Source organism: Arachis ipaensis, chromosome B3, assembly GCF_059453495.1.
Source record: "Arachis ipaensis isolate K30076 ecotype BB chromosome B3, ASM5945349v1, whole genome shotgun sequence".
In the NCBI taxonomy this organism is placed as follows: Eukaryota; Viridiplantae; Streptophyta; class Magnoliopsida; order Fabales; family Fabaceae; genus Arachis; species Arachis ipaensis.
Window position 1 is genome coordinate 141,406,260 of NC_142438.1, and position 14,360 is coordinate 141,420,619.

At 36.5% G+C, this 14,360-nt stretch overlaps 3 protein-coding genes and 1 long non-coding RNA gene across 6 annotated transcripts; 3 read left to right on the forward strand and 1 right to left on the reverse strand.

Moving 5' to 3' along the window:
* Positions 1-3,261: 3,261 nt before the first annotated feature.
* On the reverse strand, positions 3,262-7,356 carry LOC107631758 (mitogen-activated protein kinase 9). Of its 2 annotated transcripts, none has more exons than XM_016335304.3 (11): positions 6,785-7,356; positions 6,214-6,622; positions 5,993-6,120; positions 5,849-5,908; positions 5,565-5,714; positions 5,293-5,448; positions 5,055-5,192; positions 4,892-4,965; positions 4,257-4,358; positions 3,830-4,040; positions 3,262-3,606 (listed from the first exon to the last, which is right to left on the reverse strand). In XM_016335304.3, exons 1-11 carry the CDS (start codon positions 7,094-7,096, stop codon positions 3,532-3,534), a joined length of 1,815 nt encoding a protein of 604 aa, XP_016190790.1. In that variant the 5' UTR covers positions 7,097-7,356; the 3' UTR covers positions 3,262-3,531. The 2 variants fall into 2 exon arrangements, with proteins under 2 accessions (XP_016190790.1, XP_088364780.1); XM_088508654.1 differs by having other exon boundaries at positions 3,830-4,049; positions 4,266-4,358; positions 6,785-7,349.
* A 32-nt stretch (positions 7,357-7,388) lies between these two features.
* Positions 7,389-8,171, forward strand: LOC110270424 (uncharacterized). Its single transcript, XR_002359933.2, has 2 exons — positions 7,389-7,503; positions 7,622-8,171. It is a non-coding gene; the product is annotated as an uncharacterized LOC110270424 (long non-coding RNA).
* A 1,299-nt stretch (positions 8,172-9,470) lies between these two features.
* LOC107631757 (peptidyl-prolyl cis-trans isomerase FKBP17-2, chloroplastic) lies at positions 9,471-10,622 on the forward strand. The gene is made up of 2 exons (XM_016335301.3): positions 9,471-9,971; positions 10,049-10,622. The coding sequence occupies exons 1-2, from the start codon at positions 9,586-9,588 to the stop codon at positions 10,392-10,394; spliced, it is 732 nt and encodes a 243-aa protein (XP_016190787.1). The 5' UTR covers positions 9,471-9,585; the 3' UTR covers positions 10,395-10,622.
* A 748-nt stretch (positions 10,623-11,370) lies between these two features.
* LOC107631755 (uncharacterized) lies at positions 11,371-14,155 on the forward strand. 2 transcript variants are annotated; one of them, XM_021119794.2, is made up of 10 exons: positions 11,371-11,549; positions 11,629-11,698; positions 11,772-11,839; positions 11,921-11,982; positions 12,052-12,133; positions 12,214-12,447; positions 12,749-12,877; positions 12,960-13,021; positions 13,099-13,215; positions 13,689-14,155. In XM_021119794.2, the coding sequence occupies exons 1-10, from the start codon at positions 11,499-11,501 to the stop codon at positions 13,735-13,737; spliced, it is 924 nt and encodes a 307-aa protein (XP_020975453.1). In that variant the 5' UTR covers positions 11,371-11,498; the 3' UTR covers positions 13,738-14,155. The 2 variants fall into 2 exon arrangements, with proteins under 2 accessions (XP_020975453.1, XP_016190784.1); XM_016335298.3 differs by having other exon boundaries at positions 13,695-14,155.
* Positions 14,156-14,360: the final 205 nt, after the last annotated feature.

A 14,360-nucleotide genomic window follows, 5' to 3' on the forward strand; every position in this document is an offset into this window, starting at 1 on the left:
GTCCCTTGCAATGCTTCTCATGTTTGGAAGAGTATCTCAAAGGCTTTTGGTGCTCTTAAGGATGCCTTCTCTTGGTGCGTTGGGTCACTTGATCAATCTTTTTGGTTTGACAATTGGAGTATTGAGGGTCCAATTGCTCAAGATGTCCCTTTTGTACATATATCTGACTCTGATTTAACTATTAGAGACGTTTGGAAAGATGGTCAATGGAATCTCCATGATATTTTCTCTACCATTCCAGAAGATGTCAAACAGCGTTTGAATGCTTATAATCCGGATTTGAATGCTGGAGAGAGTTCGGGTTGGTCGTGGGGTGTGGCATCTTCTAGACTTTACTCAGCTAGGAGTGGGTACAGTTGGCTAGCCAAAAGAAAGTTTGACTGGAATGAGCATGATAATTGGTTGTGGGTATGGCGACTGCATATTCCTGAGAAGTACAAGTTCTTGATTTGGCTCAGTCTTCATAATGCTATTCCTACGGCAGAGTTTCGTTTGGGTCGTGGTTTAGCTTTATCTAGCACCTGTCATCGGTGTCAGAATGGTTCTGAATCAATTCTTCATTGTCTTCGGGAGTGCCCTAGTACCAAGGAGGTCTGGAACCTTTTAGGCCTGTATTCAAATAACTCGAATTTACATGATTGGCTCTACAGAGGTGCAAGGAGTGAAAATGTTCTTCTTTTCTTTTCGACCATCTGGTGGATTTGGAGAAGCAGGAATCAGGACTTATTTAATATAGATGATTCATGGAGTGCTAGTAAAGTGGTGAGTTTGATTCGTAGTTCAGTAAGGGAGTTTCACACTATTTTTGCTATGCATCAATCTCTGTCTCCTCCTTCACTTTGTTTTCATTGGGTTCCACCTCCAGTTTATTCTGTTAAATTGAATTGTGATGCTAGTTGGTTTGCTCCTTCTGGCTATGCTGGTTTTGGTTGTATCATTCGCAATCCTGATGGATGTTGGTTGAAAGGTTGCACTGGGAAAGTCAAAGTGTGCAGTGTTCTTTTTGCTGAATTGTATGCAATTTGGAGAGGTTTACTTCTTGCTTGGGAGAGTGGATTTCGTGAGGTTATTTGTGAAACAGACTGTTTAGAAGCTCTTTTCTTGGTAAACCAAAGAATGCTTGGTAAGGATATTCCGGAATGGGATTTGGCAAAGCATATACAGGAGGTTATGAATTGGAATTGGAGAGTCTCTATTCTTTTAATTCAGAGGACTGCAAATAGTGTTGCAGATTGTATGGCTAAAGCAGCTGCTTCTGTCGCGGACATTCACTCGAATTGGAGCCAACCATGGAGTGAGCTTCAACATCTAATAGATTTAGATATGACCCTAGCCAATTAATTTGGTTTTGTATCTTTTTTTTTTCTTTCTTTTCTATTTAGTCACCAAAAAAAATACCATAAATTGATAATATGTTATTAGTACAAGATTAATCATTAGATTGAGTGAATATACTTTTTTTTTTTAAATAAGAGAGTTCAACATCGAAATAGAGTAAGACAGTAACAAGAAAGACTAACACAAATAGAAATTAGCTATTAGCTTACAGAACTAACCAACCCCAATGTCATCTTTAACATAGCCATCAACAACACAAAGGGTCTTTATATCTCCACTCCTGGTAACTAAGAAAGGACATATCAATAATGTCTTCAACGCCTTTTTCTTTATTATGAAATATCCTCCTGTTCCTTTCTACCTACACATTTCAGACTATCGCAAAATAGCAAATGAACCAATTTCTGGACTCCCCCTTGCTACCAGTAGCGCCTGTCCAGCTTTAAAAGTGTTCCTTCACAGTACCAGGAATGTACCATTTCCGCCCGAGATGAACTAACCAAACGCACCAAACCTGCAAAGTAAATTCACATCCAAAAAATAAGTGATGAACATTTTCAACGTCCTTTTTACATAGAGCACACAGATTATCTTCCTGATTAATTATCCCAAACCGGCACAATCTTTCTTTCGTATGCACCCTGCCAATCAAGACAAACCAAGCAAGCAGCTCCATTCTTGGAGGTACTAAGCTTTTCCAGATAGTCTTGATGAAGCTATAACTTGTTATGTCCTCTGGTAGTGTTTCCTCCTGCAACACCTGCACAAATGAGTTAGTAGTAAAAACACCTTGTTTGTCAAACTTCCATACAAGCCTATCATCTCTATCAGCCGCTAGTTTAACCACTCTCAGAGCGTCGTGTAACTGATTCACACTTTCCAACTCCCATTGGAACAGCTCACGCCTCTATTGGAAGTTTCATATCCACTCTAACCCATCCCAGAACCCACAGTCCCCAATGACCGATCCTTTTTGGATTGAAACCGAGAAAAGTCTTGGAAACCTATCCTTTAGAGCACCGCCACATAGCCAAAGATCCTCCCAGAACCGGGTTCTTCTACCATCACCAACCTTCATGGTAAGTCCTGTGATCATCTTATCTCTTACATGTTGGTTCTTAATCTGTAGCTGACAGATATCCTTCCATGGTCCTCCTCTATTAGATAATATCCGGGTGGAAAGTAGCTCCATAGGATTGGTGAGCCAAATAACTTCTTATGCTCACCGGTTAGCCAAAGTTAAGGCATGTATTAAACTCGTGACCGTGAATGAGTTTGTGATGTTATAATACTTAAAGATTAAAAGATATTCAATCTATTTGATGAAAAAAAAAAAGGCAGAATTATGCGAGAGTCAGGTCTCATTGCCCTTGATGATTGCATGCTCCCTCCCAACTTCCTGGGAAGGCCTTGAAGCAGGTAAGCCCGTCACCAATATACCCTTTCTTCAAATTGGTTACTTGGTTTTTTGTGGAATGGCAAATCGGTATATTCAATTATTCATGGATACCCATCTCCCATAAAACGGTTTGATCACTTTGATGCAAATGTGGTTGTGGCTCATCTAATTTTACTCATTTTTGTTCATTTAGCAAAACATCTCTACATTTAAGGTGTTGTCCTTCTTTCCATTCAATCACTTTGTAGCTTAATAAATTCTGTATGCGAGCAAGAATGAAGGTGAACGATATTCCAATGATCTTATTTGTAATTCTGATTTCTTACTCACTCTATATCTGCCACTGCACCCTCCCATTATTATGGTTGGAAAAATTAACAGATTACAGTGAACCATTATTCGCCCTCCCCTTTCTTGATTCATGTATGATCTATAGAGATCTCATTTGCATTATTCCATGTTATGTAGTTAGTTCGTGCATTTTATAAAGGTATATTGTAGTAAGTTTTCAACAAGTCTTCACCTTTCTCGAACATCAACGTTTTGTATATTGTATCTGGAACCTAACCTTACAAGACATGCGAAGCCAATTGAGGGGCAGGTTTTGCTAATGTTACAAGAAAGAAACTAACATAACTAGAACTGCCCATTCCCGAAGTTTTATAATAAATCATGGATAGTACACAATGCATTTTCATACATGTATAAATACTCCACTACAGATCAGTAGTAGTAATTCACATCGCTTGTTTTCGAGATCACAACACAAGTTGACGGGGAAGGAAGATGCCTATCTAAACATTTATAGCAGCAACTTTCTCTGTCAATCCATCTACCATATCCTCATTGACCTCCGCGATTGGTTCCTCCTAAAGCAAAACAAATACATTCAACACAAGCGCTAGAGAAATGTATTTCATCGAGTACAAATTTGAATGCAAATATTAGAGATCATCTAACTGTGCATGCTTACAACCATGAAATAAGCCAGACAAACCAAAAGAAAAGGGCAGAAAAGTAGTTTTTTTTTTGGATCTGGAACAGAAAAGTGGTTGAAGAACCATATTGCGCATGCAAGGATATTGTTAGTACCTCTGGTTCTTTACTTGGTTTCTCATAACTCCTTGAACCGCTAATGCTGGCACTTTTCAAGAGGCAACGTGTGCTGTTGTTTGGCTTTGAGGGCCCATTTTCTGCATTGGTGTTTCCAGCAGCATCAGACTCTCGAGGATTAGACAAATTTGAACCGCTGGGTCTTTCATCATTTTTGTTTTTCTCATCCTTTGGAACACAAACTCGCTCTCTGGAAAACGTTGAATAGCATAGTCAATACACATAACATAGAAAACACCAGAGGAAAAAGAAACACAGGCATTTCTGCCAACCAGATTTTATCTTTAAACAAACATATCTGGATTAAAATTATATAAGGGCAACAAAATAGAATTAAATGTGGAAGAGAACTAGATGAAAAGGCTGCACGCTGCCAAGCTCCCCCAGATGTTTAACGAACACTTGCCTGGGTAAGGAGGCATGCTGTCTCTGCAAAGGAGTGCTTCGCTCACCCTTGCCATAATGTTCCTCAAGATGTGCAAACTGTCGCTTGAACCGATCAACCCCACTATGCAACAAAATAATATAGAATTACTAACTAAAAACTAAAGCATGTAATGCTTGAAATTTCAAAGAACCCTCGTTACATATTAGCTCCTAGATGACTTGAATCACAGAAAATTACCATCGTAATTTCATAGGAATAAAAAAATCTAACTAATATAAGGATAAACATCAGCAAGAATAGATACTACCAAGGGATTATGATGATACTAGTGTAACAAATAAAACAAGTATGTTGGTGTTTTGCTACTGGAGGATCTAGTTCTAAATAGAACTTTTTGGGATTCCAGAAAAAAAATCCCAGCATTCCAGCAAAATATCAGTGCAACAATAATAAGTGTGTACAAGGGCTCCTGATCGTAGCTATAAATTACTATGAATCGTGAGAAGTATACAGTAGCAGGTGAGTTAATACATTATATTTCAATAATGAAAGACCGTGCCTTGTGAAAAGAACAGACAGGCTGTCCATGCCTGTCTGATTTTGATATATGCATCAAGCAATCAATAAACTATTAAGCATATCGGCACATCTACCTTGGATACATGAAGCTGGTTTGTTCTCCTCCACGAAGATATTCCTGGAGCATCTGGGGATGATACTCCAAAATCTGTTTGCTTCAATAGTATAATTAGTTACTATCACAATAAAGAAGCGACAATAAATAGAAGCAAGAGTGACTGAAATGCATAGTTGTACCTCTCGATAAATCAACTCTCTAACATCATCTTTGGTCAATTTCCTTCTCTCAAACTCAAACTCAAGTTTTGAAATGGGTTGAGTGGATGGCTCACGATCCACATTCGACAATCCTCGAAAATAAGGATCGGATAAAGCCTGCAATCACAAGCATCAGAGGTATTGAAATTTCTCCCTTGGTGACTACCAATAAAATTTCACATTTGTAACTATATAGATAATGGAAATGGAAAATAACCTCTTCAGCTGTTGGACGATCTTTAGGATCAAATGCAAGTAAGCGCTCCAGTAATCGAAGAGCCAATGGATCTGAAGTTGGAAATTTTTGAGATAACGGAACTCGTTGCTTCTTTCGCATGCCACTAAGATATCTTCTAGCTTTCTCATTTCGAATCTGTGAAATTAGGATTAACAATGATATTTCCAAAGACAGAAGGAACAGTCAAATTTAGTGATATGATTGCGGCATGTCATATGGTTGGATATCAAACTAGACTTTGAAAAACTAACCCTTGCAATGGACTCAGGTGGAGGACTGCCAAGCAAATCGGTCATGAGATCCAATTGGTGCACCACATTTTTACCCGGAAACAATGGCTTTCCATTGAGCATTTCTGCAAATATGCATCCAATGCTCCAGATATCAATTGCGGGGGTATACTGCAAAACACAAGGATTAAAAATTTACATTTACATTTACATAGATATTCCATTCCATTACTTTTAAGCAAACTCAAGTTGTTGTATCTTGCAGAAGCAACCCAGAGGTATTGTCAAAGTAGAGAGAAGCTTACTTTAGAGAAAAAAGAACCACATAATTCAGGTGCCCGGTACCACCGAGTTGCAACATAGTCCTTAGTAAGAGTAAGTAAATTAAGTCAGCAAGAGGTTGGTAAACAAGTAACAGATTGACATGGCATGCACAATAGTACACTTACAGTCCAGAATATAGCTGATGGAGCATCATTAAAAGAAACTCGAGCAAGTCCAAAATCACATATCTTTAGTTTGCAATCAGCATTGGCGAGAATATTTTTGGGCTTTAAGTCACGATGAAAAACATTTGCTGAGAGATAAACAGTGTATATATATATATATATGAGTATAAATGCGATGGCAGTATGAACTAATTATAAGAAATTAAGAAACCTAATAATACCTGTATGTATATATTTGAGGCCTCGAAGAAGTTGGTACAAGAAAAATTGGTGATGCTCAGGTGTAAGATCATCGTTTGCCTTGATTACTTGATGAAGGTCAGATTCCATCAACTCAAAGACGACGTAGATATCCTTGAACTCTCGACGGGAAGGAGGAAGCATAACATGTTTAATTTCTACTATATCAGGATGGCGAAGCAAGCGCAGGAGCTTAATTTCTCTTAAGATTCTTGTAGCATCCGATACATGTTCAAAAACATCATTGATTTTCTTGATTGCAACTTTTTCCCCAGTATGAGTGTCGAGGGCAGAGCCCACGACGCCATAACTTCCTTTCCCGATGACTTCGTGGATTTGGTATCGGCTTGCCTCTCCATACTCAGTGAAAAACTCAGCTTCTGCAGAACCCTGTTTGATAAGCAGAAAATCCATTAGGGTCTAGAGTCTAGGGAAGGGGAGAACAGTACACACTGGCAATGCCAATGGCAATGCTGTGATCGGGAATGACAATTACAATTACAATTAAAATTACAATTACAATCTCGAGAAGAAAGGTTTGAGATCTGGGACCTTTTTGTGGGGATCCATGGAAGAGTGTTTGAAGAAGATCTGGGTAGGGACTTTGAGGGGCTTCAATCCAGAGATATCAAAGTCATCGTCAATGGTGAGTTCAGTTTCTTGATTGCTAGTGGGAATAGAGGCCAATTGTGCCCGCAAATCTCTCACCAACAACACATCGCTCCTATTATTATTATTATTGTTATTATTATTATTATTATTATCGATAATAATACGATCGTCCCCTTTAATAGCTGAAGAAGCACGTCTTTGGAATAAGCGTCGAATCCCTTCCACGAGCGTTCCACCACCACCACCACCCATCCTGTCTACTTCGCTTAGAATACTCTGCCACTCCAATCCACCATTTCTCCTTCTCTCTCTTACTTGGATTCTTTTTTGTTCTCCTATGATAACGCGAGCGATGCGGAGAATCCAGGCACTCAGCAGAATCAGAGAGAGGTAGGTCAAATTCTTATTAGTAAGGGGAGGGGAATTTAGTCAATTTACCAAGTTCTAAATGTTAAGTGGTAGTAGTTATCCGTGTTAGATAATTGTTGCTTCCCTAATACTGCTTGCTACTTGATTGATGGAATAATTTATTTATTTATTTAAGGATGTTGATTATTGTAACGTCAAGTGCGAATGAGCTGTTGCCATATGGGTCAGTGATCGCACTTCTCTCACGTTTTGTCATTGCTAATTTAGTTTATTTTTTACGCGGTTGACAGGTACGTGCTAGTGATGTTGTGATGCTTCTTTTTTCATTTCTTTCCCGCATGATATCTTGTCTACCTTTATACTTTTCTTTCTTTTTTTTCTTCTTTTTAATGTATTACTATTTACTAGGCATCTATCAGCTCACGAAGCATGAGGTGTCGCTTCCGTCATTTCTCAGTTTGGCGTTCCTAACATATGAGTATTGGACCCCTATGGCCCTATTGCAGTTTTAGTTGTGGCCATGATGCAGGAGGTGGCAGCTGCAACTAGCTTCAGTGCCATACCGTCATTTTGGCGGGGATCACCGAGGTGTTGGCGAATTATTCGTTTTTCATTCAGAGTATGTGTCAATAAGTGAAGTACATGATTTGGCTCCCATTTTAGATTTCCCGTTGCATGTTCAGTAACTCAGCACGAGTTGAAGGTTATGGTTAAGTATGCTTCTGTTTTTGTTTTGGGACGTTATATAATGTGAATTGTTGTACTTGAGTTTGTTAGTTCTCTTTGTAGTCTGTAACTTTTACCGGTCTGCTTTTAAGCTCGGGGCCTTATTATTAGGTATAATTATGGTTGAAGTTTTCTAGTTTAGTAACTACTCTTACCAATTTGACCTGAATAAGTCAAATTTGATTAAAGTTGTGTTACATATATGACAAGTGTTACCAATTCGTGCATGCAATTATAAGTTTATAAATTTTGGGTACTAAGGAAGTTGGCACAAACAAACAACAAAAAAGAAGAGGAGAAGAGAGAGAAGAAAATAAAAAACCTCATCAAAATGGAATTTCATCTTATTGGTGTACATTGTACTACCGGTAATATATATCTGTGTAGTTTATGTGAAACTTTAATTGCCAAGTTTAATTATCCATTATCCATTAAAGCATTTTATCAAAAAAGTATCCTTTAAAGCAATCATAGTGAGAAAAAATAAGTGACTTCACAAATTATCACGGTGAATGATTTATTAAATTTTTACTATTTTGAAATCAATTTCTCTTAAATTATCTTAAAACATAATGACTTTATCATACAAATTACAAACAAGTTGTAGGTTGTTGGCCAATATGTAGCTTTGCCTGGCCTCTTCTATTGTTTTTTTTTTTTAACATATTTAAACTAAGTTTGTTACGAGAAAGTATAGGGAGCCAATAACCTAAATGTACAATGTGTACAATGAAGGTTTAGAAAGTATTAGAAATATAATTATTAGTGTTACATTGTCCTGTCAAGTTACGCTTTTGGGATAAGTGGTTTTAGGACGTTTTTGGGATGAGTGGTTTCAGGACATGGTATTAGAGTTTCAGATTCAGAAGGTCAAGAGTTCGAACCTTGGTGAACCGTATTCAGATGGTTATTCTGCATAGTATAGGTGATGTTCATTTTATTCATAAACCAAAGATTTAGCCCATTGTACACTTAGGCCATTGACTCCCTAGCACTACTCGTTTGTCACGCATGAAGTCCAAATAGTAGAAAGAGAGATCTTTTATTTGCGATACACAACATTTTATTTGCTAATTAGTGTGATCTATACTTATCCTTATAGTTAACTATTAAAACTGAATAACAAAATAAAATCTGAATTATAAAACATGTCAATTTTGTTGCTTTTGAGATTTTTTGAGCTACCACTTAAAACAGAGACCTTAAGACTGTATTTCGAAGAGATAGTGATACTAAAAGACTAAAATTAAATTAAATTTTTGTATTGTATTTAGTATAAAATATATTAGACGAAATTATAATTTAATATTATATTTAATTTAAAATAAACTTAAAAATTGTGGATAAATTTAAAATTTAAAAAGTTAAATTAAAATATTTTTAAAAATAAATATTATTAAAATTTTAGTTTCCATTTTAAAAATTACTTTATAGATATACTCCAAAAATTGAAATTTTAAAGACAATGACTCAAATTTTAGTTCAATATCCAATTATCAAACATAATACTAAGTCTCAATAGCACTGTTTCACCCCCTAACCAAATACCTAAGAAAAGGATAAGGTGGGACCAGACCAAACTTGTGATCTTTGTATGAAGCAACCTAATTGTGTTTGAGCCATACACCTATAATCTAAACACATACATGGCTACCTTCTTTAACTTCCCACCGGTCTTCTCTGCCCTCCCCTCCAGAACTCATCACCATATCCACTCATCACAAACACCACCGCCACCTCCACCACCTCAGCCCTCCAGCACAACTGGTAATGACAACCAGGAAATACTGCAAGTCTCTACCAAATCACAACAGCAGAAGCCTATCAAACCCACTAAGATTGAATCCACAGATTGGATAGCCACTTCCCTCACAAGACGATTTGGTCTCGGAGCTGGCCTTGCTTGGGTTGGCTTTCTTGCTTTTGGGGTCATCTCTGAACAGATTAAGACTCGCTTTGAGGTTTCTCAGCAGCAGGCCAACACAAGGACCGTTGACAAAGAACAAGAGGTGCTCCTCCCCAATGGCATAAGGTTAGGTTGCTTCTTCATTCACATTGTATCTTTTCTTAGTCATATTCATTTTCTGAATGATACTTGTCTCTGGCCAGGTACACAGAATTGAAAGTTGGAGGTGGAGCTTCACCAAAACCAGGGGATCTAGTTGTGATTGACATAGTTGGAAGAGTGGAAGGCAGTGGACAAGTGTTTGTGGACACAAGAGAGAAGAAGCCACTGGCACTGGTGATGGGGTCAAGGCCATATAGCAAGGGAGTGTGTGAAGGCATAGAATATGTGCTAAGAACAATGAAGGCAGGTGGTAAGAGGAGAGTGATCGTGCCTCCTTCACTAGGGTTTGGAGAAAGTGGTGCTGATTTTGGCACTACTGAGATACCTCCACTTGCAACACTTGATTACATTGTTGAAGTTGAAAGAGTCTCCATTGCACCTGCTTAATAAATATATGAAAAATTTAGAGTCCAACAATTTTATTAAATTTTGGACAGTAAAAGATATCATTAATGACTATTTGATAATTACAAGTCACAAAAGTTGCTTGTGGTAGCACTCCTCATAAATATATTACTCTTTGTACTACTTCCACCTTCTGTTATGTATATCAAATGATTGCAATTTGATTCAATGTATACCAATTTTTTGTCCAAATACAGAATTTAAGAATAACACGACTCCAAATGTATTTACTTTATTTTTACTTCACTTGGATGATGTACGAGTTTCCAACTTTTCATAGAGTTTTACTTTTATATAGTTATTCTTATTCAATTAGATTTTAGAAAATTTATTAAGTAATGAGTTTAAAAATCAGTTACACAATTTAGATTCTACAAATTATTTGACTAATTTTTCGTTATTTCATCATTTATTTTAGTTTGACAACTATTAAAAGAAAAAATAAATTTATTTTCAATAATATTTTTTTATATAGCTTTTTTTTTTAAATTGGAAGTGAGACTCAAATCTAAAATCTTTAGACGAAGAGAATAGATAATGTCATTTGAATTATAACTCGTTGTCTTTATATATATGTATATATATTTATATTTATTCTAATCAAAATTTTAATAAGAGATAATATTGACTCACTTCAAACAATTTAATTTCAATTTAAAAAGCATGCAAATTATTATTATTAAATTAATGAAACTTATTAGAATACTGTATTAAATTATAGAATATCTACCTATATTTTATTACGTAGATTTTCTTCTAATGTGTATAGTTGAGAAATTGTTACGGATTTTATTAGTTAAAATTAATTTTTAAAATTAAAAGAATTGTTATGAAAGAATCTTAAATAGATAACTAAATCACAAGTATCAATACCTTTATACAAAAAGAGTCTCATAATAAAATTTTAAATGAATTCATAAATAAAAGAAATTATTTTCTAATTTGATTTAATTTGTGAGTTGTTTTGGTCTTTTGAAAAAGATTAGAAGAATAACATGGTGTCCAAAGGTGAACCACATAATAGTATCCGATTATGAATTGAGCGCAGTGCAGACTGCAGAGCGACAGGCAACAGGCAGCTTAGCTATGGGAACTGTGATTGACTCTCACTTCTTGGCTCTCACTGCCATCATCACTGTATTTATTCTCTCTCTACATGCATGCTGCTTATTTTCTTCAACAAAATATTCAAGATATTCATTTCGCTTTTTTGTAGATTGGGTATCAGTTTGTGTTTTTCATCATCACTGCCCTCCTCAAATTTGACAAAGTTACTGATTTTGCCGGTATAATTCATTCACACTTCTCTTTCATTCTTCCTCCTACCGTCTTCTTCACCCTTTTTTTTTTCCTTTGAAGGAAGTACCAATTTCATAATAATTGCTGTGTTGACCCTCCTGCTCAAGGGATCATGGTATTTTCGACAGGTACCTATGCCAATTACATTCTATTTCCATCTCCTTTCTCTTTTGTATCGTCGCTCGCTTATTCAAATGCTACCTTCACAGATAATCCTCTCTTTCTTTGTTGTATTATGGGGTCTTCGCCTCGGCCTTTTTCTCTTATTCAGGTAACCCTACAAATAATTTATATTAATACAGTAAAGTACCATTGTAACTTCTGATTACCCCGTCATCAGGATTCTGAAGTGGGGAGAGGATCGACGCTTTGACGAAATGCGGAATAATTTGGGAAAATTGGCCATATTCTGGACATTTCAGGTTTGGAAGAATTTCTCTCTACCTTGCATATGCAAATTGGGAGCTTGTGTTTGTGTTTGATTTAATTTCAAATATTGCAGGCTGTGTGGGTGTGGACAGTGAGTTTACCTGTTACAGTGGTTAATGCAAGCAACCGAAATCCTTTCATACAGCCTCAGGATGTGATAGGATGGATTTTGTGGGCTGTGGGTTTTATACTTGAAGGGACAGCGGATCATCAGAAGCTGCGCTTTAAACAGTCTCCAGAAAATAGAGGCAAGTGGTGCAATTCTGGTCTCTGGAAATATTCTCGCCATCCAAACTACTTTGGTGAGGTTAGTCCTTTCATCTTATTGATTTCAATCAAACTTTGAAAAGTCCATGTTTATGTTTACTCTACTACATGATTATGTTATCTTCTTCTTTCTGTGATTATAATATTGCTCTGTAGCTTATTATATTCTTCTTCCCCCTGCATAAGCAATCGTTTACTGTGGAAAATCTTTTTGAAAATTAATGAGAATTGGAATGAGTTCCATTTATTCTCTCTCTCTTGGTTTATCCCTAAATAGTATTTCTTCTTTTATTTAAACCTCTAGTCAAGAATTAATGGAGCTTCATGAATACTTAACTCAGATGTTGCTTTGGTGGGGAATTTTTGTGGCATCCACACCAATACTGAAGGGAGCTGAATGGTTGGTAATCATTGGACCAATATTTCTCACTTTGTTGCTTCTTTTTGTCAGTGGCATTCCAATGCTTGAGGTTTGTTCTTACCCGATTTGGTCGAAACTACGCTGCCACCTTTTTTTGCCTTTGCCGATGATTAATTGCATAATGTAAGCAGGATTCAGCAGATAAGAAGTTTGGAAATGTAGATGGATACAGGATATACAAACGGAGGACTAGGTTTGTTTCACCTCCTCAATGTTATTTATTTTCAGTGTACATTTGAGAGATAACACTAAGCCAATTCAATGTTTCAGCCCTTTAATCCCGTTGCCACCACCAATCTATGGAAACTTGCCCTCGTGGTTCAGAACAACTTTCCTCTTTGAATTACCACTCTACAGTCGTAATCTTCCACAAGAAGGACTAGACTGGTGAGCAGCAATTCTAATTCCACTTGCATGACACTTTGTGCAAAAATCTATTCTGCCATGGTAGGATTCATGAGCGTGGGTGTGTCATACTTATCTTGAGTAACATTCAGGATTGTGTTCCTGATGTATCATGTAGTGTCTAATGAAAAGTTCGAAAAGAGTTATTGACATTTGTAACTAGGATATTATTCAAAAGCGCTAGATTATGCTCGAAACTAGATGATATTTTCTAAGCTTGTTTGTTATTGCATGCAAAAGCCTTAAACATTCCCAGAATCCCGTAACAACTCTGAGACCTGAGAGCCAGTCTTCTAACTATTAACTTTGTTGAGAACCTTGCTTGGCTACATTGTCTTCTGATGCGGACTTGTTTACAAGTTTCACTTTCTGTTTGCTCTGAATGAATGATTTGCAAAGGCTTTATAGTTGGTGTCAATGATAAGTGTTACTAAACTATTTACTGTCTTTGTAAGGTGTAGAACAAGCAGCGGGGAAAGCAGCAATGCTCAGAAAATTGACTAGCACTTGCTTCTTTCAACTTATGCGATTCTTTTGTTGGTATGCATTGTAATGATACACCATACCAATTACCAAGGTTGTAGTTGCCATCTTCGTGTTTGTTCTCATAGGTTCTTTTCTTTAGGGTTGCACATGGATCGGATAATATCCGCATATCCGTATCCGATCTAAATTTTGCGGATATTATCCGATCCGCAGAGTCATCGGATCGGATCAGATCCGATCCGATCCGCACTTTGGTAAGATCGGATTGCGGATTTGGCAGTGATATCCGCGGATCCGATCCGCAAATCCGCATATCCGCACATCTCATATAAATAGCATAGTTTAAGAAAGTAAATCCTAATGTGATATGAATTTTAGTGTGTTATTTTATGAATTTTATGATATCTTGTTTTTAATTTTTTATGTTGTACTTCAACTTAGAGTAATTAAACTTAAATCTTGTGTTATTATTTTGTTTTTGTTATTCAATAAAACTTTTATTGATAATATTTTAGAAGTAAATAGGCTTAAACAGGTGAAAAATGAATTTTCTGGATTTTTTTTTGTAAAAGCAGCCAAACAAAATCTTAAAATAGTTTTTTTGAATTATGCGGATATACCCGATATCCGATCCGATCCAC

Coding starts and splice junctions, on each gene's coding strand:
- LOC107631758 (XM_016335304.3), bottom strand. CDS start 7,096: ATGGGTGGTGGTGGTGGTGGAACGCTCGTGGAAGGGATTCGACGCTTA. Junction 6,121..6,213: donor CCTCAAATATATACATACAG/GTATTATTAGGT, acceptor TTTATCTCTCAG/CAAATGTTTTTCATCGTGAC. Junction 3,607..3,829: donor AACCAAGTAAAGAACCAGAG/GTACTAACAATA, acceptor GTTTTGCTTTAG/GAGGAACCAATCGCGGAGGT.
- LOC107631757 (XM_016335301.3), top strand. CDS start 9,586: ATGGCTACCTTCTTTAACTTCCCACCGGTCTTCTCTGCCCTCCCCTCC. Junction 9,972..10,048: donor CTCCTCCCCAATGGCATAAG/GTTAGGTTGCTT, acceptor GTCTCTGGCCAG/GTACACAGAATTGAAAGTTG.
- LOC107631755 (XM_021119794.2), top strand. CDS start 11,499: ATGGGAACTGTGATTGACTCTCACTTCTTGGCTCTCACTGCCATCATC. Junction 11,699..11,771: donor CAAAGTTACTGATTTTGCCG/GTATAATTCATT, acceptor TTTCCTTTGAAG/GAAGTACCAATTTCATAATA. Junction 12,878..12,959: donor GTGGCATTCCAATGCTTGAG/GTTTGTTCTTAC, acceptor TAATGTAAGCAG/GATTCAGCAGATAAGAAGTT.